The sequence below is a fragment of the Lissotriton vulgaris genome, chromosome 6 (genome assembly GCF_964263255.1).
Source record: "Lissotriton vulgaris chromosome 6, aLisVul1.2, whole genome shotgun sequence".
Classification (NCBI taxonomy): Eukaryota; Metazoa; Chordata; class Amphibia; order Caudata; family Salamandridae; genus Lissotriton; species Lissotriton vulgaris.
The window spans coordinates 1,901,648,159-1,901,672,618 of NC_141694.1; the positions used below are offsets into that span (position 1 = coordinate 1,901,648,159).

The window sequence follows — 24,460 nt, forward strand, 5'->3', positions numbered from 1 at the left end:
GGAGTCTGTGAGGGAGCACATCGTCCTTTGAGAGACAATAGAAGTCTGTGAGTGAGCACATACACATCCTGTGACAGACAAGCAGGAGTCTGTGAGGGAGAACATACACATCCTGTGACAGACGACAGGAGTCTGTGAGGGAGAACATACACATCCTGTGACAGACAACAGGAGTCTGTGAGGGAGAACATACACATCCTGTGAGAGTCAACAGAAAAATAACAGGAGTCTGTGAGGGAGCACATCATCCTTTGAGAGACAATAGAAGTCTGTGAGGGAGCACATCCACATCCTGAGAAAAACAACAGGAGTCTGTGAGGGAGCACATACACATCCTGTGACAGACAACAGGAGTCTGTGAGGGAGAACATACACATCCTGTGAGAGACAATAGAAGTCTGTGAGGGAGCACATCCACACCCTGCGAAAAACAACAGGAGCCTGTGAGGGAGACATCCACAACCTGCAAAAACAACAGGCCTTTGAGGGAGCACATACACATCCTGTGACAGACAACAGGAGACTGTGAGGGAGAACAGACACATCCTGTGAGAGACATCAGGAGTCTCTGAGGGAAAAACATACACATCCTGTGATAGACAACAGGAGTCTGTGAGGGAGCACATACACATCCTGTGAGAGACAATAAGATATGCTAAAACACCAGGAGTCTGTGAGGGAGCACATTCATATCATGTGATTTAAAAGGATCTGTGAAGGAGCGCATCAACATCTTGTAACTGGCAATAGCTCCCTTTGAGGGAGCACACACATCCGTGGAGAGACAACAGGCCTGTGCGGGAGCACATCCACAACCTGCAAAAACAAAAGGAGTGTATGAGGGAGCATATTCACATCCCATGAGAGAGAACATGCCTCTGCGAGGGAGTACACACACATCCTAGTTGAGACAACAGGAGTCTATGAGGGAGAACATCCACAACCTGCAAAAACAACAGGCCTGCGAGGGAGCACATCCACATCCTGAGACAAACAACATATGTCTGTGAGAGAGGTTGTTGAACTTCCCTGTAAAGGTATTGGGCAGTGTTCCCACTGTGTATAATTAAAAAACGGTCTCAAAGTATTGGTCTTATGTAGAAAATGGTGGCCATAATGCTGATAACAGAATAAGTCTGCCTAATTAGCCGACTTCAAATGCAAATCTTCAGTGTCAAAAGCAGCATAATATTTTAAATCAGAGAACAATGAATGAACGGCATGAACATCTCAATCATCAGAGTATATGTCGGACAAGACCATATCTCAAAAGGAAACTCGAAAGACATATGGAATGTTCAAGAGTTCCATTGGTCCATAGATATTGCATGTTACTTTATCCCAAATAATGCCATCAGCAACAGAGAATGCAAATTATTGACAAGGGCTTGGTCTCTTTCATGACTTGAAACAATGTGTGAGGGGCCAGACCTCCGTCAACAAAGTTCACAGCAGAGCGTTCAGGTAAGTAATGGCCATTAATCAAAAGGAAAAAACACAGTCACAAACCCAATCCATATAAAAAGGAATGTCAGCATCAGCACCATCCAGATGTAGGTCCATGAAGAGACTAGGTATGTTTGCTGGAACCAGGAGAAGAAGAGACTATTACGTGTAGGGTGCTCTGTCACAGAAGATGTTGAGGAAGATGTGTCAGAGGGTAATGTTAAATGTTAATGTTAAATGGGCTTATATAGCGCACAGCTGCCCCAGCCAAGGGGCGTCCCGGCGCTTGCTGTAAGAGACGTGGAGACGTGAACAGAGGGAGGGGGCAGGAGAAGGAAGGAGACTAGCAAAAGAGGTGAGTTTTTATCGCTTTCCTAAAGGACTTCAGGTCCTGTATCCCTCTGATAGGGTCAGGGAGGTCGTTCCAGAGCTTTGCGGCCAGGTACTTGAAGGAACGGCCGCCCATCCTGGATAGTTTGATACGAGGCACTGTTGCCAGATTTTGGCCTTCTGAACGTAACGAACGACGGGGCACGTAGTTAGACAGGAGGGGGCTGAGCATGGGTGGAGAAGCCATTTTTAGAATTTTAAATGCTAGGCACAGTGTTTTGAAATGAATTCGTTTCTCCATTGGGAGCCAGTGGAGTTTAGTGAGAGTGCTGGTTACAGACGTGTGGCGGGGGGTGCCTACCAGAGCCCTGGCGGCAGCGTTCTGTACTCGTTGGAGTCTAGCTTTTTCCGCTACGTTGGTCCCTAGGAGAAGGGAATTGGCATAATCCAATCTGGAGAGAATGGCTGCCTGTACTATTGTCTGACGGGTTTGGCTGTCGAAGAATCCAAGGATGGGTCTGAGATTTCTTAGAATACCGAAGCAGGTAGCTGCCACCTTTTTTGTATGTTGAGTGAATTTAAGGGCGGAGTCTACCCAGACTCCCAGGTTTTTTACACAGTCCTTGGGTTCCGGTGGCTGTCCTAGGTCTGCTGGCCACCAGTTGTCCCCCCAAGCTTTAGTGTTTTTTCCTACTACCAACACCTCGGTTTTTCGGGCGTTGAGCTGAAGGTAGTTCGCTGTCATCCATTCTGTGATGTCCACGAGGGTGCGTTGGAATTTTTGGGTACTAGGTCCACTTTCATCGTTTAGTGCCACCACCAGCTGAGTGTCGTCAGCGTAGGATACAAGCGATAATCCGTGTCTTCTGGCTACCTCAGCCAGGGGCTGAACATACACATTGAACAGGGTGGGGCTAAGGGCCGAGCCCTAGGGTACGCCCTGTTCAATGGGGCATTCCCTGGAGAGATGGGGGGGGGTGGAGACTCGGAAGGACCGGCCCGAGAGGAAGTCTCTGAACCATTCAAGGGCTAACCCTGTTACCCCGATCTCTTTTAGCCTGAACATCAGAACCTCGTGTGACACCGTGTCGAAGGCAGCACTGAGATCTAAAAGAATCAGTGCTGCCGTTCCACCAGAGTCTAGAATGGTGCGGAGGTGTTCAGTCACACTTAGTAGGGCTGTCTCAGTGCTGTGGCCAGCCCTAAAGCCATGTTGAGACCAGTCTAAGATGTTATTAGATGTCAAATGATTGGTCAGGATGTTGTTTACATGGGCTTCTGCTACCTTGGCTGGCCAAGGGAGGAGGGATATAGGTCTAAAGTTTTCGGGTTTATTGGGGTCAAGTGTAGGCTTCTTGATGATAGGTGATATCCGGGCTTGTTTCCACTTGGAGGGGATTATACCAGTGGAGAAGGATTTGTTGATGATCCCTCGCAAAGGGCCTAAAACGATTTCATCTGCTTCTCGAAAGTTTTCAGGTTTGAGGGGGTCTGCTGGAGAGCCAGACTTGATTTTATTGCAGATTTTCGAAAAGTCTTCTTGACTAAGGGCCGGGATACTAGCGAGGTTGGGTTTGTTAAGATCATCAGAAGGGGTAAGTTCTGGGGTAGGGGGAAAGGTGCTGTATATTTTTCGGATTTTTTCTAAGAAATAAGAGGCCAGATTGTCGCATAACGTAGGTGGGGAGTTTAGGTTTGCCGTTGTTTTTTTGGTGCTCAATTCTTTAAGAATTTTAAAGACGGTTTTTGATGCGTTGTGGCTATTTTTGATCTCCGTGGCGTAGTATGTTGCCCTGGTATTGCATATACTACGATGGTAGGTTTTTTGGGATTTTGTATATAGAATCTTAAGGGCGGGGTCATAGTTTTTTCTCCAGCATCTTTCCGCTTTTTTGCATTCCTTTTTTAGTGCTGCAAGTTCTTTGTTATACCAAGGACTGGATTCATGGGTACGTGCTTTGATCCATTTAGAGGGGATCAGATTATCCAGGGCTTGGTTGATCCAATTGCAGAATTGGTCGTAGTCATGGTCAGGGTTTTCACTAAGTTGGGGAGGACACATGGTGAGGAGACCGTGGAAGTCCTCAAGACGGAGCTTCCTCCAGGGTCTTTTCCGAACCTGCTGGGAGGGAACATTGAGCAGGATGTTTTTACAGGGAATTGACATGGATACTAGATAATGATCAGTCCAGGTCATGGGGATGGGCATTTCGACCCGTGCATTGGTGATGTTCGAAAAGATGGGGTCCAGGAGATGACCACCTGTGTGAGTGGGGCCCTTTATGAGTTGGTCTAATTGTAGAGCCCCCAGGTCCGCTAATAGAGTGTTGATTTTAGAGTCTCCCGTTTGATCAAAATGGATGTTCAGATCTCCAATTATAGTGAAGTTAGCGGTATCAGTAATCTGGGAGCATAGGTTCTCAAGGAGTGAGGCGATGAATTTACCATCATTTCCTGGGGGTCTATAAATCAGAAAACCTATCAAGCTGAACTGAGGGTTGATTTTAATGTTGTAGCGTGTACATTCGCTATCTGAAATGTCAGATTTTGTTAGTTGGCATGTAAAATTTGTTTTGGTCATCACGGCGATCCCACCGCCTCTGGAGTTTCTGTTGAGAGTGTGAGTCGTATAGCCTGTAGGGGTTGCCAGGTTCAGTACGGAGTCCATGTCATCATACAGCCATGTCTCAGTGAGAAATAATATGTCCAGGGCGTGGTTAGAAACCAAGTCAGAGATTTCAGCATGGTGTTTGGGCAAGGATCGGACATTCAAGTGGCCGATTTTGATTATTGGGCATTCAGCTGTGGCAAGGGGGGCTTGCCGGTGGGGAATCAGGAGAGAGAACCCACATGAGCATACTTGGGGGGAGTCTATAAGGCAAGGGTTGAGGATAGCGCATCCTTGCCTGTGGTGTCTAAAATTAAGTAGCTCAGTTCTAGAGTATGTAGGCTTACCGCTTAGGCGCGAAGCATGGTGTCTGGCGTCTGGCGCTGCCTCGGCGCTGACGAGCGCAGACGAGCTTGCCTTAAGCGCGCCTTCGGCGCGCCACCGGCGCGCCCGCTGCGCTCGTCCGCTGCGCTTCCGGTATTGACTCATGTTAAATAGTGGATGTTCAGGCGTCCGAGAGGGGGCGTGGCCAGCCGAGGTGGGCGTGCCTGGTGGCTCCCTCGAGCGAGGTGATGGCGGCGGTAAACAATCGTTATCAACCAAGACAGCAATTCGATCAGCTGCTCGGCGTGCTAAGGGTGGGTGCCTGGGTCAATACTATGTGCAAAATAAGTATAAAATCACAAGATACAATTTTTTAAAATGCGAGTATTTCCCTGTCCACACTACCGGCTTTCCGCCTCAGGAGAGTCTCTGTCTGTAGAGCAGCGCTCGCGATCAGCGCGCTCTATTTGTGTTAATGAGAGGGGGCGTGGCCAGCCGAGGTGGGCGTGCCTGGTGGCTCCCTCGAGCGAGGTGATGGCGGCGGTAAACAATCGTTATCAACCAAGACAGCAATTCGATCAGCTGCTCGGCGTGCTAAGGGTGGGTGCCTGGGTCAATACTATGTGCAAAATAAGTATAAAATCACAAGATACAATTTTTTAAAATGCGAGTATTTCCCTGTCCACACTCCCGGCTTTCCGCCTCAGGAGAGTCTCTGTCTGTAGAGCAGCGCTCGCGATCAGCGCGCTCTATTTGTGTTAATGAGAGGGGGCGTGGCCAGCCGAGGTGGGCGTGCCTGGTGGCTCCCTCGAGCGAGGTGATGGCGGCGGTAAACAATCGTTATCAACCAAGACAGCAATTCGATCAGCTGCTCGGCGTGCTAAGGGTGGGTGCCTGGGTCAATACTATGTGCAAAATAAGTATAAAATCACAAGATACAATTTTTTAAAATGCGAGTATTTCCCTGTCCACACTCCCGGCTTTCCGCCTCAGGAGAGTCTCTGTCTGTAGAGCAGCGCTCGCGATCAGCGCGCTCTATTTGTGTTAATGAGAGGGGGCGTGGCCAGCCGAGGTGGGCGTGCCTGGTGGCTCCCTCGAGCGAGGTGATGGCGGCGGTAAACAATCGTTATCAACCAAGACAGCAATTCGATCAGCTGCTCGGCGTGCTAAGGGTGGGTGCCTGGGTCAATACTATGTGCAAAATAAGTATAAAATCACAAGATACAATTTTTTAAAATGCGAGTATTTCCCTGTCCACACTCCCGGCTTTCCGCCTCAGGAGAGTCTCTGTCTGTAGAGCAGCGCTCGCGATCAGCGCGCTCTATTTGTGTTAATGAGAGGGGGCGTGGCCAGCCGAGGTGGGCGTGCCTGGTGGCTCCCTCGAGCGAGGTGATGGCGGCGGTAAACAATCGTTATCAACCAAGACAGCAATTCGATCAGCTGCTCGGCGTGCTAAGGGTGGGTGCCTGGGTCAATACTATGTGCAAAATAAGTATAAAATCACAAGATACAATTTTTTAAAATGCGAGTATTTCCCTGTCCACACTCCCGGCTTTCCGCCTCAGGAGAGTCTCTGTCTGTAGAGCAGCGCTCGCGATCAGCGCGCTCTATTTGTGTTAATGAGAGGGGGCGTGGCCAGCCGAGGTGGGCGTGCCTGGTGGCTCCCTCGAGCGAGGTGATGGCGGCGGTAAACAATCGTTATCAACCAAGACAGCTCATATAATAACCACTCGACCCCAGCTGAAACAACGGAGGATGCGAATCATCGAGTGTCTCCGTGATGGTACTCTCAGGCATGTCAATTACGACTTCAACTAGAACAGAATCATACTCAATATCCGCAGATGTGGATATAGAAGGAACAACAGGCTTCAATTCTATTGAAGATGCCAACTCCTCCTTGGTTTGTTGGGTAGTTGATGACGAAGCCGTAAGATTAATTGAAACATCACAGCAGGGAATGATTGGAGGCATACTGTTCAGTATCAGCCATAGGGTGTAACTTGACATGTTCGATCGAAATGTAACAATTCTCCTTATGACCAGGTAAAAGAAGTAAGATCACAGCACTGGTGCCTTTGAACTCCAAGGACTCTGACAGGTGCACAGTAGGATGGTGCAAATACTTTTTTGTTCTCCACCTTTTCTCAGACCAGATCACCAATTTTAGGAAGCCAGCCAGAAACAGTAATCAGCACTGCCGGTTCTGTGGAAGAGGGCAAATGGGCTTTCGCTTGTGTATCAGGAGCATTTGGTAGATCCTGTAGCACAGCATAATGTTTATCTACGTCAAAGGTTGCGGCAGCCACCGCAATGTTTAGACCATCAAGGTCTGGCACAAACATTTTAATGCCAAAGAGCATTTTGTATGGGGTCCGCCCACCCAGAGATCTTCTAGGAAGATTATTAAGTGCACGCTGGACTCCATAAAGATGAGTTACCCAACCCCTGCCTGTACCTAAGACTCTAGCTGTCAAAGATTGCTTTAAGTCACGGTTCATTCGCTCCACAACTAAATTGCCCTCAGGCCGGTATGGAGACGAAAATTGCACCTGCAACCCCAGCAACTTAATCGCATTCCGGTATGCCGTAGAGGCAAATGCAGGACCTTGGTCAGAATGGAAGATGCCACAAGCAAACGTCCAGACAAAGGCACACAAATCTTTAATGACAGTTAGAGCGTCAGCACAATTTTGCGGCCAAACCCAAAGGAATCTCGTGCAAGAATCCACTGCAACCAAAATATGTTTAAATGTTGAGTCTGAAGTCAAAGTACCACAGTGATCAAGAGAAATGCAGCCGATCGGCTGATTGGAGATATAAAGCTGTATATGGCGTGGACGGGCAACAGGAGAAGACTTAGTTTGTTGACAAATGTCACTAGAAAGAACATATTTATGAGCCCAGAAACGTTGCTGTTAAAGAGAAACTGTCGCTGACACACCGGCATGTGCTGAAGCCACCCCTTCATGAGCGGTAACAATCAAAGAAATTCTGCGGTACTCGTTGGGAATTAGCCGATCCCCAACAGACAGGATAGTTGCAAAAGGAACTTGCTCAGAAGACAAGTGAGTGGTATGGATAACACGAAGGGAAACCCTGTGGAGGATCCGTTCACTTGTTTGTCTCAGCAATAGCTACCAGAATATCATCACGGTTAGTCATTGACCTAGTGACTGCTGCTACTGAACATGTGGCTTCTGCTGATTTGGCTGCTTCATCAGCCAAAGAATTACCAACAGCGTGTGCTCCCACATGTTGATGGCCCAAAGTATGATTGACATCCGTAAGTGGCAAGTGCTCCTTAAGAGCGGCCAATATAACCCAACGCATTTTATGCTTAATTGTGCTTCCTTTAGAATCACGGAAATTGTTTTGTGTCCTGAGGAATAAGTTGTCATTAAAGAATTGTGTGCAGTAAAAAGAATCACTCACTACATGGGTAGGAACTTCAGGATCGGTTAATTCAAGCATTGAAACCAATGCATGCAGCTCCGCTAACTGAGCCGTGCAGTCACAAAGAGACTGTGTATGTAATGTAATGTAATGTAAAAAGGATTTGTATAGCGCTGCGTTCACCGGACGGTTTCTTGGCGCTGATCACTAACCCAGGAGGAGGCAAAGAGGGGAGAAGGAGGAACTTTATGTATAGACACCGCGGAAAAGGTGAGTTTTGAGGAGAGAGCGAAAGTGAGGGTAGGAAGAGGAGAGTCTGAGGTCTAAAGGTAGGGAGTTCCAGAGAGAGGGGGCCAAGAAGGAGAATCTAAGACCTCCGTGCTTTTTACGCCTGAACCTAGGTGTCTGGAGGAGGGCGTGATGGGAAGAACGGAGGTGTCTGGGGGGGGCGTACGGATGAAGAAGAGAGGAGATGAAAGAGGGGCCGATACCGGCCAGGGATTTATGGGTTAGGCAGCCAAGTGTATGCACCAAGGAAGATTGAAAGTCCCTCTCAACAAAGTTTCCCACCACTATTGCACAAGAGACCGAATAAACATGTGTAGAACCAATGGGCAGCCGTGCAGATCCATCAGTATAAATGACACATTAGTACTGATCATGAGGAAGTAACGATAAAGAGGAGGATGAACATGTTTGTGTCCGTAAAAACTCCTGTGTCTGTAAAGTCGACGTCAACAAGCTAGCTCATTTTATCTACAGTGGATGCAAGGCTTTAGAATTTCGAACCCTAGCTTTCATAAGTGCTTCCAAAGCAGGTACAGGCGAGACAATTAGAATGGGTTTGCTTTGAGCCAGAGAGCGTTCTTAAAGAATCACCATCTGGACTACTGTCCAGATTTTTTCGGTAGGAGAGAAACTCATCTCAGCTGAAGTGTACAAATGCGATTTGTAAGCAATGGGGACCACGTCCCCTACACTGAACATCAAGTAGGTGAAACCTAAAGCTCCAAGTACAATCCTTATGACAAAATTTGTAGTATTATCTTGTGTTAATAAGAAGTTAGTCACAAGCAGATCAGACTGCAGAAACCGACGAATCACGGTATGTTCTGGATGCCAACCGGAAGCTGAGAAAGAAGGATCTATCAATGTGTAAAGTGGTTTGATACTTTGGCCGTACTCAGGAATGTAGAAGGAGGTTGCAAATGAGCACATTTCTCCAAAAGTGGGGGGCCAACCCCTACCTTCATTGTTGAGATCATAACCCAGAAAAAGAATGGCCAAACATGCAATATGTGACTTAGCAAAGTTGAATTTGCAACCCAAGTCTGCAAAGGACATTATGATGCGGTCAACACGCACAAGATGCGGTATTAAACTATCATCCATCAAATAGATTTATCACATCAGAAATAATAATCAGCATCTGCTGCTGCCTATCAACGTCTGACACAGTCGAAAGGAGTTGACGAACTTGCAAGCTAACCATTTCACCTGTGACATTGGCCAGATTCATATCGGAGACAGTAGGGAACATGCCCACTAATCTCATCCCAAATTCCAGGGCTGGTCCAGCCCAGTGTTCATCTTGAACCTTTTTGAGAATGCTTGGTAGAACGCTCATGAAGGGGGTGTCAAAGCACAGTGTATACACCGCAGCAAACACGGTCCACCTGGTGGTGCCATTAACTAAAGTGGAAACGATACCACTGGGTAAACTCATTGTAAGGATTCTGTGTTTTTCCACAGGTATAGAATGGGGAAACAGCCTCGAGTTGCTCAAATTTTTCTGCCAGCCAGTAAGGGAAATTATGCCATTTCTGAGGACACTTGCCCGTCACCGAGTTAATCATGATGGGACTAATGACAAGACCTCCACAATGTCTAGGTGGTTGTGAAGCGGCTCCAGATGGAGCCACTTGAATATTACGAGGCATAAACTGTATGACAGCTCTATGTATGTGAATCAACGTCGTATGAAATTGAGATAGATCTGTGAGAGTAACATTAAGATCATTTGGATGTGGTGTGAAACCTGCCAAAACTGGTCAATTAGCCCCATCGACTGATAAGGAGCCTAAACGGACCACAGAAACAAGGTGAGGATGGGCGCCATTAAACCATATGGTATGCTCCCAGGCTGTCAATGGAACTTCAAGTAATCGATAAGGACGATAATTCTGTGGAATTGCAGCTGCTGTATAACCATGGATCAAATGATCATTTACATCCACTGCTGGAAATATAACCCAAGAATAGAAAACTTTGAAGCGGTAAACTGCGTCTGCCTCGACGACAAAGATAATAGTAGTCCCCGCATTAGGGACTCCATGTTGAGTCAAATGGGCTGTGACCACAGTGCGGTTATGAGCTGCAATAGCGACTGCCATTATAACAATGAAAAGGATAAACCAGTAGAACGGTAGCCCAAAACCGGGTTGAGAGAAAGAAACAAAACCTTTTAAATCTCAAGCTTGAAAAGCCTATAAAACACAAATAAAGGAAGCTCAGCCCTCACACCACGGATGTCTCTGGAAACCTTTGTGAGTGAATGTTGACAAGTACAAGTGCTACTCAGGGGTCTCGTAAATAAGTTCCAGACCAATCGATGGTGGCGCCATGTTGCATGGATTCTTTACAAACACACAACTATGCACTGGAATATGGGACCTTGGTGTATAGGGACTGGGTCTTCCTACCACCTCAGTACCCACAAGCCCATGAACGACTATCTACAGTGTCTCACTTGCTCTCCTACACAACTCCCAGAGAAACAAATGATTAGACACCCCAGAACACAACACTCCCAGATCTCTCAGGAATCGCTGTAAAAATACACACCCTTTTGCTCGCACTGTTGTACTTGTCCACAATAATATCTGACAGAGACACGAAACAGTTTAAAATATTTATTTTAACTAAAGTTCCCTAACATGCAGTATACAAGCCACAACAAGTAGGAAAATGCATAATACACATATAGTCAGCATAGCAGCTAGTCCATACATCGTGAAGGGAGATGTCATCATAATAAAGACAATGGAGAAAAGACTATAGTGACTAACCTCCCTCCCCTTGCTAAGAAGAAGTATTATTTTTTAATAGAAGATCTCTGGGCTTTTTCAGCAGACCCCATTCCTTAACGTATCAATGGTGTGTCTCACCTATTTATGTATTCCAATAAGACCAGAGTTTGTTTGTTCAAACAACAGCTGCATCTGTATGTTTTGTCTAGGGGCTAAGGCCTGACCAGAGCAGAATAAATAGGGGCATTGTTGTTCGACCTTGCACATAATGTTCAGTCAAAATTCCAGGAACATGCAAAGAGCGAACACAGCGATGAGTTCCCATGTGAAAGCAGTCAGTAAACTATTGCAAAAATAAAGATGTTTTGTGACGTGCGCAAAAGCAGCAGGCGATGCTTCAAAGTGCTCATGGTAACTTAACTTAGTTAAAAACGACAATATCCCCATGGGCCACGTGACAAGGAGTCTGTGAGCGAGCACATCTACAACTTGCAAAAACAGCAGCCTGTGAGGGAGCACATCCACATCTGGTAAGAGACAACTAGAGTCTGTGAGAAAGCACATACACATCATGTGAGAGACAACTGGAGTCTGTGAGGGAGCATGTAAACATCCTGTGAGACAACAGAGTCTGTGAGGGAGCACATACACATACTGTCAGAGTCAACAGGAGTCTGTGAGGGAGCACATACACCTCCCGTGAGAGAACAGGAGTCTGTGAGGGAGTATTTATTTATTTAGTTATTTATTATGTTTTGGCTCTCAAAGAGGGCCACATAAAATATACAATGTAAAACAGCGAGACAAATACAGAGAAAATCAAGATATTTGAGGAACACGATTGAATCCAAAATAGACACGCACAAAATAATCTACAAAAAGTCGGACAGACAAAACATCTCCAGGTACATATTAATAAATAGCTAAAAATCCTTTAAAAAAGTTAAAAATGTGGAAACAGAACATTTCGTTAGGAGGGCAATAAAGTGCATGAAGAAAGCCATTTAAAGTGACAATGCCAAGGCGGAGACAAATAACTTTTAACCATCGGATGCGCAATTTACGGAGCATAGGGCAAATCAATAGAACATGCATACAGTCCTGGGTGCTCAATTTACATAAATTGCACAAAGCAGAGGAGCCATACCATTTGGATAACAGTAGATTTAGTGGAATTAAATCATAACGTAACAGAAACCAAAATCTACGAATACCATGCGGTAGGTTCCATATGGCATAAGGTTGTGGCCGCTTCAACACATAGGAATTAAGGAGAGGTTCCATGTTCCTTTTTTCACCAACTAACTTTTTATCAGAGTGAAAACAAAGATCCCACGAGGCCTCCTTTAAAACGAGTTTTAACTGTAAGGGAGAATAGGAGAACAGAACACTTTCATCTAATTTAAGGAGGGTTACAGCCCTTCTAAAGTTACTTACAAGTTTAGAAAACTCTTTAAAATTACCCAATAGTTCACTTCTGAGGAGAGCTCGCATAGTCCCTACTCCCGCTCTAGCCAAACAGGCCACCCATCTTATTAAGGCACATAGACCCTGTACCCAGCTACTCCTGAGTCCAAAGTCAAGCCTGCAAGCGGCTAGTGAGCAAGCAGTATTTAGGGAAGAAAGAGATCTTAAGAGTTTCCCCTCAGTCTTGTGGCAAAAGTCCCAGTTTTTCACCTCTATTAGTTCGATACCATACAAGATAGTTGCGGGAATTTTTGATCTAAAAACTTCCAGAAGACTTGAAAAGTGCCTTTTTCCCGTTGCCTGGTATAGAGAGTTTAAACCATTGCCATGGGCAAGAGCCTTGCGAGAACAATGCTCTATATGGAGCTTCTCACTCAAGCTAGCCGTGATTATTTTTCCCAAAAATGTATAGGAATTTACGACCTCCAATCTTTGGCCCCCAATAGCCCAACCATAATTTACAGAACGGCACTTCTTCTTACCGGCTATGCACATCACTTTACTTTTGGTAATGTTAATCTTCATGCAATGGTCTACAGCGAAAGCGTGAAGAGCATGTAGCCGATTTGCAAGGCCTTTGGGGGTCAAGTCGAGGATAAGGACATCATCGGCATACATCAGGCAGGATATTGGGGTCCCCCCCACCACCGGGGCAATACCCTCACTAGCGGACAAGGCGGCGGGAAGGTCAGCCGTGTATAAGGGGAACAAAAGGGGAGCCAATAAACAGCCTTGTTTAAGGCCATTCAAAGATGGAATTTGTGCAGATAGCCCCCTTTCGCCCCCCATTAAGACCCTACACCAGGTCTCTGTATGTAGAGACCGAACCAGCTCCAACAGAAGGGGAGGGACACCAAGCGTCGCCAATTTTCTCCACAGCGTTCCGCGATCTACTTTGTCGAACGCCGTGGAGAAATCAATAAAGGCGGCATACACTACCCCTCCTCTCACCTGGACATATTTATCTGTGACCACATGGAGGGCGGTGAGATTGTCTAGCGTACCGTGGTCCCTACGGAAGCCGGTCTGTTCAAACGGCAAGATATTGCCCTCCTCGACCCAATCGGAAAGGGAGCTAAGAAGACATTTCGCAAAGACCTTTCCGATGGAGTCGAGGAGCGCAATCAAGCGATAATTGCTGGGGCTATCCCTTGTACCCTTCTTAAAAATGGGGACCAAAATGCTTCCCCTCCAAGATGCGGGTACAGTTTTGGACAAAAAACAGGCTCTAAACAGAGGATACAGGATTTTACTCCATCTTAAAGGGTCTTGTTTAAGGACCGTCATGGGGAGTTCATCCGGGCCCATTGCCCATGAAGGACGCATATTTTTTATAGCCATCTCGATTTCTTTTTCTGGGGGGTAGTAAACAAGACCTTCAGGTGCAACATTTGTGGGAATATCATCACCTGAAATCCCGTTCCCTGCATAGAGATCCCGGATATAAGAGGTCCATACCTCTTCCGCTATAGGGATGGGGGAGGGACTTCGTCGCGTACCACACCCCTTCCCGATTATTGCCCAAAAATCTCTGATTCTACCATGGACAACAGATACCCTCAGATTAATCCAAACATTGTCCTCCCTTTCCTTTTTGATTTTTAGCTTAAGTCTGCATCTCTTTCTTCTTAACCTTGCAATTTCTTTCCCACGTTCCAAGACTCTATCTAAATATTGTTCACGGACTAGTTTATTTATTTCCCTACTCAAGGTGCGCAATATATTAGGGACCACTTCCCCTTTCCTAGGGGGTACAGTTTTTTTTGCGTAAAGTATGATATTTCGCATAAAGTCTTCAAAATAAGCTAATTCGTTCCCATTCCACTCATTTATTACCATTAGGGTATCAGACAAGAAGTCCTGTACCCCGTTAACAGCGGAAGAATTCCAAAAGCACCTTCCAGAAGAAGCATGGAAGGTAGCATCGCTGCCATTAAGCGACCAAGACGCAGTGGTCATAGGATTTAAGGACATAGTTAAGAGCAATATACTATGGTTGCTAAGGGATGTAGGTATAATCTTAAGGTCCTGAATGTACGGGAACAAACCATAATCTGCAATTGCATAGTCCAAGATAGACAACCCAAAAGGGGATTTATGAGTAAATTTAGCGGGTACGTCTGACGGAAATCTTCCGTTTAAAATGAGACCGTCAACGGTCGCTAATTCTTTTAGCAAGATCTTCCCTCTTTTGTTTGTCACTAGCTTATCAGGAAAAAGCGTTTGGGGGACAAAATGCACCTCTTCCTTAACTTTATTCCTGAAAAGTTTCAGACTGGCATTGGAGATTTTACAATTCAAGTCTCCTACAAGCAAGATTTCCGGAGGAGATGGGACGTTTTTAATCTGTTCGATGTATCGAAAAACCTGCTGCAGACTAGCGTTAAAACACTCCTCTGGGGGTATATACACATTAAAAATTACAATAGGAGACTTTATACCATTATGGAACAAATTTTCAATGGTTATAGCGTGGAAAAATTTACTTGGATCGATATAGTGGGAGAATCTCCATTGCAGTTTATTTGACAGTAAGCAAGCAATCCCCCCCCTGGCATGACCTTTCTTGGAAGGAGCGGCAGGCACTTCCAGGACATAAAAATCCTTTAATGGCGCTAACATATTAATGCACCATGTTTCCTGAATACACATTACATTAGCACCCAGAGAAAATAAGAAGGCAAATTTCTCTGGGCTACTGTGGATCCCAGCCGCATTCCAGGAAATTATTTTTAATGAGGTGTTAAAGATGATGGAACAATTTGGGGTTATCCTTTGTTTTTGTAGATAGGGCACTATGGAGCCAATTCCACCGGTTATTGTCCTCTATAAGAGAGGAATTCTGAGTTAGCGGAAGTGGCTTCACGTGCGAGACTGAACGTTTTCCCCTAGAGACCCAAATTTTTAGGTCTCTAAGAGGAGAGGCTACCCCGTTTTGCTCACCACCCCCAAACACCTTTTCAAACAAAGGATTTGTATTGCCAGGGTTAGAAATAGGGAGGATGTCAATACCTATACGCTGAAAGTTCTCGGCTTGCTCTAGTATCAAATTTACTATGATAGGAGAATAAAATTTCACCCGTATACTTAATACCCTGGCTCCACCCAACAGAGATACCAACTCAATGTCCCTAGATTGAATATGGTAGAGACTTTCAATCTCGCTAAAACGTTTGAGGAGCCAAGCTCTGTTTAACAGTAAGTCAGTATCAAATAAAGGTAAAAAGTCTAACACAAACACGTCCACCGGAGCCTTAGAGTTTTTTTGAGGCCGGACAGGAGGGCAACGATTTTCAGACTCTAGAGCTACGGTGAAAGGAGGGGCCAAAGGGTTGAGGGCCCCAGATGGATATAAGATTGGAGTTCCTGACGCAGTCCGTGGAGAAGAGCATGGAAGAGAACCCCCCATTTGAGGTATAACTTCCGGTGGCGTTGGTGGACATCGATCGCTTTCCCCCTTTAAGGAGGTCAAGGTGGATAAGTTCAATTCAATGTCCGCCTTTAAGGAAGTAGAGGAGGGATCCACATCAATTTCATCGTTCTCCCTTGCCACTGAAATATTTTGGAAGATTATCCGACGCTGCTTTTTCTTCCTGTATTTTCGAATCGGTTTCCTTTTGTTCCCTTTATTATTTTTATGTTTACCATTTTTTACCTTTACCTCCGGTTTATCGTCCAGGGGATCTTTTCCGTTCTCAGACATGAAAATAGGAAATAACTCCTGGACCACTATGGGACCAGGCAAAGATTTGTCTTCTTCCTCGATCTCCAGAGCTGAGTTGTTAATACAATTGGGGACTGCAGTTAAAGGCATAGCGATGTGTGATTCCAAAGTCGCTGTTGCAACCTTCATATCAGGCTCCCTTCTGGGTTCACTTATTTTCCCCTTAGGCAAGCTGTGTTCAGTCCTAGAGGGGGAAACACTCCTCATGTCTGGCGATTTTTGCAGCAGTGTCTTTAGTATTTGGGTGACTGATTCCAAGATACAGTCCGAGCTGCCTACAAATTTCCCCAAAAGAAATAAGATTGAGGCTAGGAGTTGTTCCAGAGCGATCATAGACTCTGAAATCGGTTTTTCGCATGCTTCCACTGGGCGACAAATACCAGAGAAATTAAGATCAGGGCTCCTTGAAACATTTAACAGGTCAGACATTTCCTGGCCATTTAACGAAGGGGTGCTACTGTACAACAATAACCCAGATGGGGTAGCACCCCCAAAGGGCTTAGACTGCTCCAGAGTCTCCACTTTAGCTGTGCTTACGTAGCGTCCACAGAGTTCCAGGTCGATAGATAATGCAGACAAGTCGCTCCCCGGCCTATCATTCAGAGGGGTTTGAAACATAGGGGGTATATTCACAGGTTCACCTACGGCCACCACCTTCCCTTCAGATAGATCCGGAGAGGGAGACCCCGCAGCCATTGATTGTAAGACCGCGGGCTGCGCAAGAGGAGGTCGAGGGTCTGTAATAGCTGGCATATGTACGTCCTGGACTTTGGTATCAGAAGTTTCTGTAACGGCAAATTTAGCTTTTTTTGCAGCGGATAGGTCCCAGAATTTGAGGAGTTGGCATTGACCCTTCAACGGGGGATTGTTCACAGATTTATTTCTTGTGCGGGTAATGACTGATTTTGTGCCAGATTTTTCTCCCACTACCCTTTCTGAACGTAAAATTTTTGACATCTTCAGTACGGTTTTTCCACGAAATAAAGTTTATCAGAGTGGTCAACCTCCGGAGTAAGCATGGGCGAATTTTGCGGATCTCGCGTTCGCGAATTTTGCGGATTTGCGGATTCGCAATCCGCAAAATCCGCGAATTCCCGCGAATTTGCGGATTTTTTTTTTTTTTTGTGTTCGCCCGTGTTTCTGCCAGTTCGCGAGGGTTTTTACAATTTCGCAATTTGCGAACTTACCTGTCGGGTCGCAAGTTTTGCAAACTTGTTGTTTCTACGTGTCCAGCCTGTTTAGGACACTCTTCTTCATCACTGCCACTCTCTGTCACCACTGCCACTCTCTGACTACTCATGCCACCCTCTGGCCCACCCATGCCACCCTCTGTTTCATCACCACACCCTCTGGTTGTCCAGTGTACATTATTTTCGGCAAAGCAAAGCACACCTTCCCTGCCTCAAGTGACCTGAATTAATTTGGGGCTGATTAATGTGTCACAGAATATTTTTTTAGCTGGCACCTGCTTCCTTAGTGCGCCCTGATTAGTGATCTTTTGCACTTGCTAAGTGCTTTCATTGTTGCAAAATTAGTTACAACACCTGCCCTGCCCCAACTGACAATAATGAATTAGGGGCTGATTAATGGATTTTAACTTCCAGCCTGGCTCCTGCTTGTCTCCCTTAGCTGTAATTCAGGACCTTTGTGGCATATGTGTAACTATTCTGAGGTTCAGAGCAGGGTCACATAATAGTTTCAACTGGCAACTGAACTCTGGAGGGGCCCCTCAGGAAGCACTACAGGAAATGGCTACTAATGATGAGCCTGAACTTTTGAACCTGGTAAGTAGTTACTTTCAGTTTTGCTAAAATCGTATTTCTGCAATTTTGCACTTATTCGCGGGGCGCGAACTCACGCGAACTCACGCGAACAGTGCGAGCAAAATCCGCTGCTCGCGGATTTGCGGATTTTGCGGGAGATTCGCGAATCTCGCGGATTGCGAATTTCCCGAAAATCCGCAAAATCCGCGAGCGGAACGGATTTTCCGCCCACACCTACTCCGGAGGCGTGTATTCAGAAAATGTTTAAGATTTCGTAAAAAGGTAAAAAATATATAATTCTGGAGAGGCGACAATCGCTGTCCGGCAATAATATTAGGAAGAGAGGTGTATGAATGTCTATAAATGGATCGTCCTCAAACAAGCAAACGCAACAGTAAAAGCAAATGTGATAAAAAATGAAAATAACCGGGCCCAGCCCAGCCTACCTCGGCCACTGAGGGCCACAGAGGGCCCGCCCTTTGCCCGGGCTTCGCCCGGCGTCCCGCTCGCGTCCCGCGAGACGGGGGTGACTCCGTATTTCAGCGCCTCCTGGCGCGAAACTGACGCGGCCGGTGCCGCTAGGGCTGCTGGGAATTGGAGTCTCCTTCGCCCAGCACCGCGCTCCACTCGATGTTTTCTGGAGCTGCAGAGGAGCGGGAGGCGGGCGGGCAAAGACGCTGATTTAAAGTACTAACGTGCAGCGCTTGGCGTTTCAGCAGGCAACAATCCAACAAGGTGTGTGCAAAGGAATACCCCCTCGACCGGGGTGACTCCGTATTTCAGCGCCTCCTGGCGCGAAACTGACGCGGCCGGTGCCGCTAGGGCTGCTGGGAATTGGAGTCTCCTTCGCCCAGCACCGCGCTCCACTCAATGTTTTCTGGAGCTGCAGAGGAGCGGGAGGCGGGCGGGCAAAGACGCTGATTTAAAGTACTAACGTGCAGCGCTTGGCGTTTCAGCAGGCAACAATCCAACAAGGTGTGTGCAAAGGAATACCCCCTCGACCGGGGTGCCTCCGTATTTCAGCGCCTCCTGGCGCGAAACTGACGCGGCCGGTGCCGCTAGGGCTGCTGGGAATTGGAGTCTCCTTCGCCCAGCACCGCGCTCCACTCGATGTTTTCAGGAGCTGCAGAGGAGCGGGAGGCGGGCGGGCAAAGACGCTGATTTAAAGTACTAACGTGCAGCACTTGGCGTTTCAGCAGGCAACAATCCAACAAGGTGTGTGCAAAGGAATACCCCCTCGACCGGGGTGACTCCGTATTTCAGCGCCTCCTGGCGCGAAACTGACGCGGCCGGTGCCGCTAGGGCTGCTGGGAATTGGAGTCTCCTTCGCCCAGCACCGCGCTCCACTCGATGTTTTCTGGAGCTGCAGAGGAGCGGGAGGCGGGCGGGCAAAGACGCTGATTTAAAGTACTAACGTGCAGCGCTTGGCGTTTCAGCAGGCAACAATCCAACAAGGTGTGTGCAAAGGAATACCCCCTCAACCGGGGTGACTCCGTATTTCAGCGCCTCCTGGCGCGAAACTGACGCGGCCGGTGCCGCTAGGGCTGCTGGGAATTGGAGTCTCCTTCGCCCAGCACCGCGCTCCACTCGATGTTTTCTGGAGCTGCAGAGGAGCGGGAGGCGGGCGGGCAAAGACGCTGATTTAAAGTACTAACGTGCAGCGCTTGGCGTTTCAGCAGGCAACAATCCAACAAGGTGTGTGCAAAGGAATACCCCCTCGACCGGGGTGACTCCGTATTTCAGCGCCTCCTGGCGCGAAACTGACGCGGCCGGTGCCGCTAGGGCTGCTGGGAATTGGAGTCTCCTTCGCCCAGCACCGCGCTCCACTCGATGTTTTCTGGAGCTGCAAGGGAGCGGGAGGCGGGCGGGCAAAGACGCTGATTTAAAGTACTAACGTGCAGCGCTTGGCGTTTCAGCAGGCAACAATCCAACAAGTGAGGGAGTACATCAACATCATGTGAGAGACAACAGGAGTCTGTGAGGGAGCACATACACATCCTGTGAGAGACAATAAGATATGCTAAAACACCAGGAGTCTGTGAAGGAGCAGATGCACATCCTGTGAGAGACAATAGGAGTCTGTGAGGGAGCACATACACATCCTGTGAGAGACCATAGGAGTCTGTGAGGGAGCTCATACACATCCTGTGAGAGACAATAAGATATGCTAAAACACCAGGAGTCTGTGAGGGAGCAGATACACATCCTGTGAGAGACAATAGGAGTCTGTGAGGGAGCACATACACATCCTGTGAGAGACAACAGGAGTCTGTGAGGGAGCACATCAACATCACGTGAGAGACAACAGGAGTCTGTGAGGGAGCACATAAATATCCTGTGGGAGACAACAGCAGTCTGTGAGGGAGCAGATACACATCCTGTGAGAGACAATAGGAGTCTGTGAGGGAGCACTCAGACTTTTGATGGAGTGAGAAGCTGAGAGACCAACAGCAGACTATCGGTGGGGGGCAGAAGAGGCACTTAACAAAAAAGTGAAGGCATTGCGACTGCAGTAGTTGACCGAAAAAGCCAAAGAAAGCTTTCAAAAGCTTGTCTGAGATGGGAGATGTTGTGAATTTCTAATAGAAAATCTGCAGAGCAGTGGGGTCGAAAAAACAAGTGTTCCAAGATTCAAGTCTCATGAACCAGGAAAAGAACTCCTTGAAGCAGCTGCCGCTAGTGGATATCAGAGGATGCGGAAGCCCTTGAGTCCTAAGGTCTCAGGACCCTCTTCAGTTATGTCAGGGGGAAGCAGACCTGGGTGCCTTTTCTTCATTTTTTGAAATAATAAATGCAGTGTGCTACTTCCAGGTGCTGCGATGCCGTTTTATAGGAGTTATTTTCTCTTCATCATTGTGAACAGAGCAAAAAATGTGGAAAAACTTGCCTTTGATAGAGACAGCGGGGAACTTGTAGAAATGCTGAACTGTTCACCTTCTCCCACATTTATGGATTTAAAGTCTTCTGGGGTCCCCTCCATGCAGTGGGGAATAATGCCAAAGTGTATCACTTCATTGAAGATCCCTACGATGCGGAACCAGGACTATGGGTAAGTAACCGCCCTCACTCTACTCTAGGGCTGGACTGGCCACGCGGTCACCCGGGCACGTTCCCTGTCTACTTCAGGCTTAGGGCTGCTCTCAGAGCAGGATGGCCTACACACACACAACCACACACACACACATACTACTGGTATGCTCTACTACCACTTTGAGACACACAAACACACATTGAAAGAACAACCGTAAGTGTGTGTGTAAGCCTACGGTGACCCACACGGTCTTTGGAGCTGGGCAGCGAAGTTGTAGAAGTCAGCACCAAGGACACACTAGAAACAGCTATGCCAGTGGCCATGTCATCCCCTACTTACTCAAGAGTCTGTAACCTGCAGGCCGGATGCTTCAACCCTTCGCTCAGCTGTCGCACTGATGAACCTTGCAGTGAATTTCCACCCAGGTTCAGTGCCGTGAGGGACGATGAGGTGCCAAGCATGGAGGACAAATCTGCGAAGGAGGACCCTGTGAGGGAGCAGCTCCTGAGCCTGTGGGAGGAGGACACACAGAGTTATGGCAGGTGGCCAGCATGAGATTAGTAGTACATTCCATCCATAAGTTACCAACAAGCAGTCTCAGATCAGCAAACTCCCACCCCGTCTTCCAGCCACAATCAAACACATGTTTAAGGCATTGGTGTATAAAGTATCAAGGCTTTGGATTAGTGATTCTTATCCTGAGGTCCGCCCAACCGGGGTCCACTAAGCCTACACCGCGACTACTTAGAACATTAAATAATAATAACAGATAAATAAAGTAAATAATAATAATACAATGTAAAAAATACAATTTTAAGACGTTCTGGTAATGTGAAGGAATTTGAAATTTTAGGCTTAAAAATAAGTTAATATCCTCAGACTGATTCGTGAGAGCAGGGCAAGTGCATCAAATGGATATAGTATGGACGGTGAGTGGCCTCAAACTTAGAAAAGCTCTAACCTTCCTATTAAAATGTATTTTTTTAATATGGGTTTCTGGCTATTTCATCATTTTGTATATTTGTTTGACAAATGCTTGTTTATTGCTGTATTTGTTGTGTATTGTTTTGCGGTTCAAATCATTAAAAATGCTTAGGCCGGGGTCCCCGGCTTTCAGTAATGACTCATTGGGGTCCCCGGGTCCTAATTGTGATGTAGTGGGGGTCCCTGGGTTCCAATAATGATTCTGTGGGGGTCCCTGGGTTCCAATAATGATTCCGTGGGGGTCCCTGGGTTCCAATAATGATTCCGTAGGGGTCCCTGGGTTCCAATAATGATTCAGTGGGGGTCTCTGGGTTCCAATAATGATTCAGTGGGGGTCCCTGGGTTCCAATAATGATTCAGTGGGGGTCCCTGGGTTCCAATAATGAATCTGTGGGGGTCCCTGGGTTCCAATAATGATTCCGTGGGGGTCCCTGGGTTCCAATAATGATTCAGTGGGGGTCTCTGGGTTCCAATAATGATTCCGTGGAGGTCTCCAGTTTCCAATTGTGATCTAGTGGGGGTCCCTGGGTTCCAATAATGATTCCGTGGAGGTCTCCAGTTTCCAATTATGATCTAGTGGGGGTCCCTGGGTTCCAATAATGATTCAGTGGGGGTCTCTGGGTTTCAATTGTGATCTAGTGGGGGTCTCTGGGTTCCAATAATGATTCAGTGGGGGTCCCTGGGTTCCAATAATGATTCCGTGGGGGTCCCTGGGTTCCAATAATGATTCCGTGGGGGTCCCTGGGTTCCAATAATGATTCAGTGGGGGTCTCTGGGTTCCAATATTGATTCAGTGGAGGTCTCCAGTTTCCAATTGTGATCTAGTGGGGGTCCCTGGGTTCCAATAATGATTCAGTGGGGGTCTCTGGGTTCCAATTGTGGTCTAGTGGGGGTCTCTGGGTTCCAATAATGATTCCGTGGAGGTCTCCAGTTTCCAATTGTGATCTAGTGGGGGTCCCTGGGTTCCAATAATGATTCAGTGGGGGTCCCTAGGTTCCAATAATGATTCAGTGGGGGTCTCCAGTTTCCAATTGTGATCTAAAGGGGGTCCCTGGGTTCCAATAATGATTCAGTGGGGGTCTCTGGGTTCCAATTGTGATCTAGTGGAGGTCCCTGGGTTCCAATAATGATTCAGTGGGGGTCTCCAGTTTCCAATTGTGATCTAGTGGGGGTCCCTGGGTTCCAATAATGATTCAGTGGGGGTCTCTGGGTTCCAATTGTGATCTAGTGGGGGTCCCTGGGTTCCAAAAATGATTCAGTGGGGGTCTCCATTTTCCAATTGTGATCTAGTGGGGGTCCCTGGGTTCCAATAATGATTCAGTGGGGGTCTCCATTTTCCAATTGTGATCTAGTGGGGGTCCCTGGGTTCCAATAATGATTCAGTGGGGGTCTCCATTTTCCAATTGTGATCTAGTGGGGGTCCCTGGGTTCCAATAATGATTCAGTGGGGGTCTCTGGGTTCCAATTGTGATCTAGTGGGGGTCCCTGGGTTCCAATAATGATTCAGTGGGGGTCTCCAGTTTCTAATTGTGATCTAGTGGGGGTCCCTGGGTTCCAATAATGATTCAGTGGGGGTCCCTGGGTTCCAATAATGATTCAGTGGGGGTCTCCAGTTTCCAATTGTGATCTAGTGGGGGTCCCTGGGTTCCAATAATGATTCAGTGGGGGTCTCTGGGTTCCAATAATGATTCAGTGGGGGTCTCCAGTTTCCAATTGTGATCTAGTGGGGGTCCCTGGGTTCCAATAATGATTCAGTGGGGTTCTCTGGGTTCCATTTGTGATCTAGTCGGGGTCCCTGGGTTCCAATAATGATTCTGTGGGGGTCCCCGGTTTCCAAAAATTATTAAGTAAGGTTCCCTGGTTTCCAATAATGCTCCACAGAAGTCACAAGGTTAAGAGCCACTGTTTTAGATCATTTGTTTCTTTGTCTGTGGGGGAGACATACATTCTCTCCCAACGTCACCATCCCACTACCCTTTCCTTTATATTTTAGGTCTGCCTACCATCCTCTCTAGCAGTCTGCGAAACACGTCAACACAACAAACAATACTTTACCTACTCTGTAGTAATAGCGCCAGCACCCCCTCCAGGCTGAAGTGCACCAGATGGTGCGGTAACTCCCTTCAGTTAAGATGGCGACAGTTAACTTTGGCCTCGCGGCAGTTACATCTCCCAGCTACTTACTGATAACACTGTCAAAGCCAATAGGTCTATCTTTAAACTGCAGATCTGCATTCGATCACAGATCTTGTTTTGAAACAGATGGGAATACTCACGCGGCCGCCACGCCACCACCCTTCCCCTTATGATTCTTATCACTTTTGTCAGCCTTACACGTCTCGCCTACTTTTAGCCTCC

The 24,460-nt window shown here is 47.1% G+C and overlaps 1 protein-coding gene across 3 annotated transcripts in view; it reads right to left on the minus strand.

Annotated features, from left to right (window-relative positions):
• Positions 1-24,460, minus strand: part of LOC147709849 (NACHT, LRR and PYD domains-containing protein 3-like) — a 242,536-nt gene that overhangs the window by 36,221 nt on the left and 181,855 nt on the right. For all 3 annotated transcript variants that reach the window (XM_086928304.1, XM_086928306.1, XM_086928305.1), the window contains one exon: positions 21,458-21,628. In XM_086928304.1, coding sequence (XP_086784430.1) covers positions 21,458-21,628 — 171 coding nt within the window. The remainder of the gene's footprint in view (positions 1-21,457; positions 21,629-24,460) is intronic.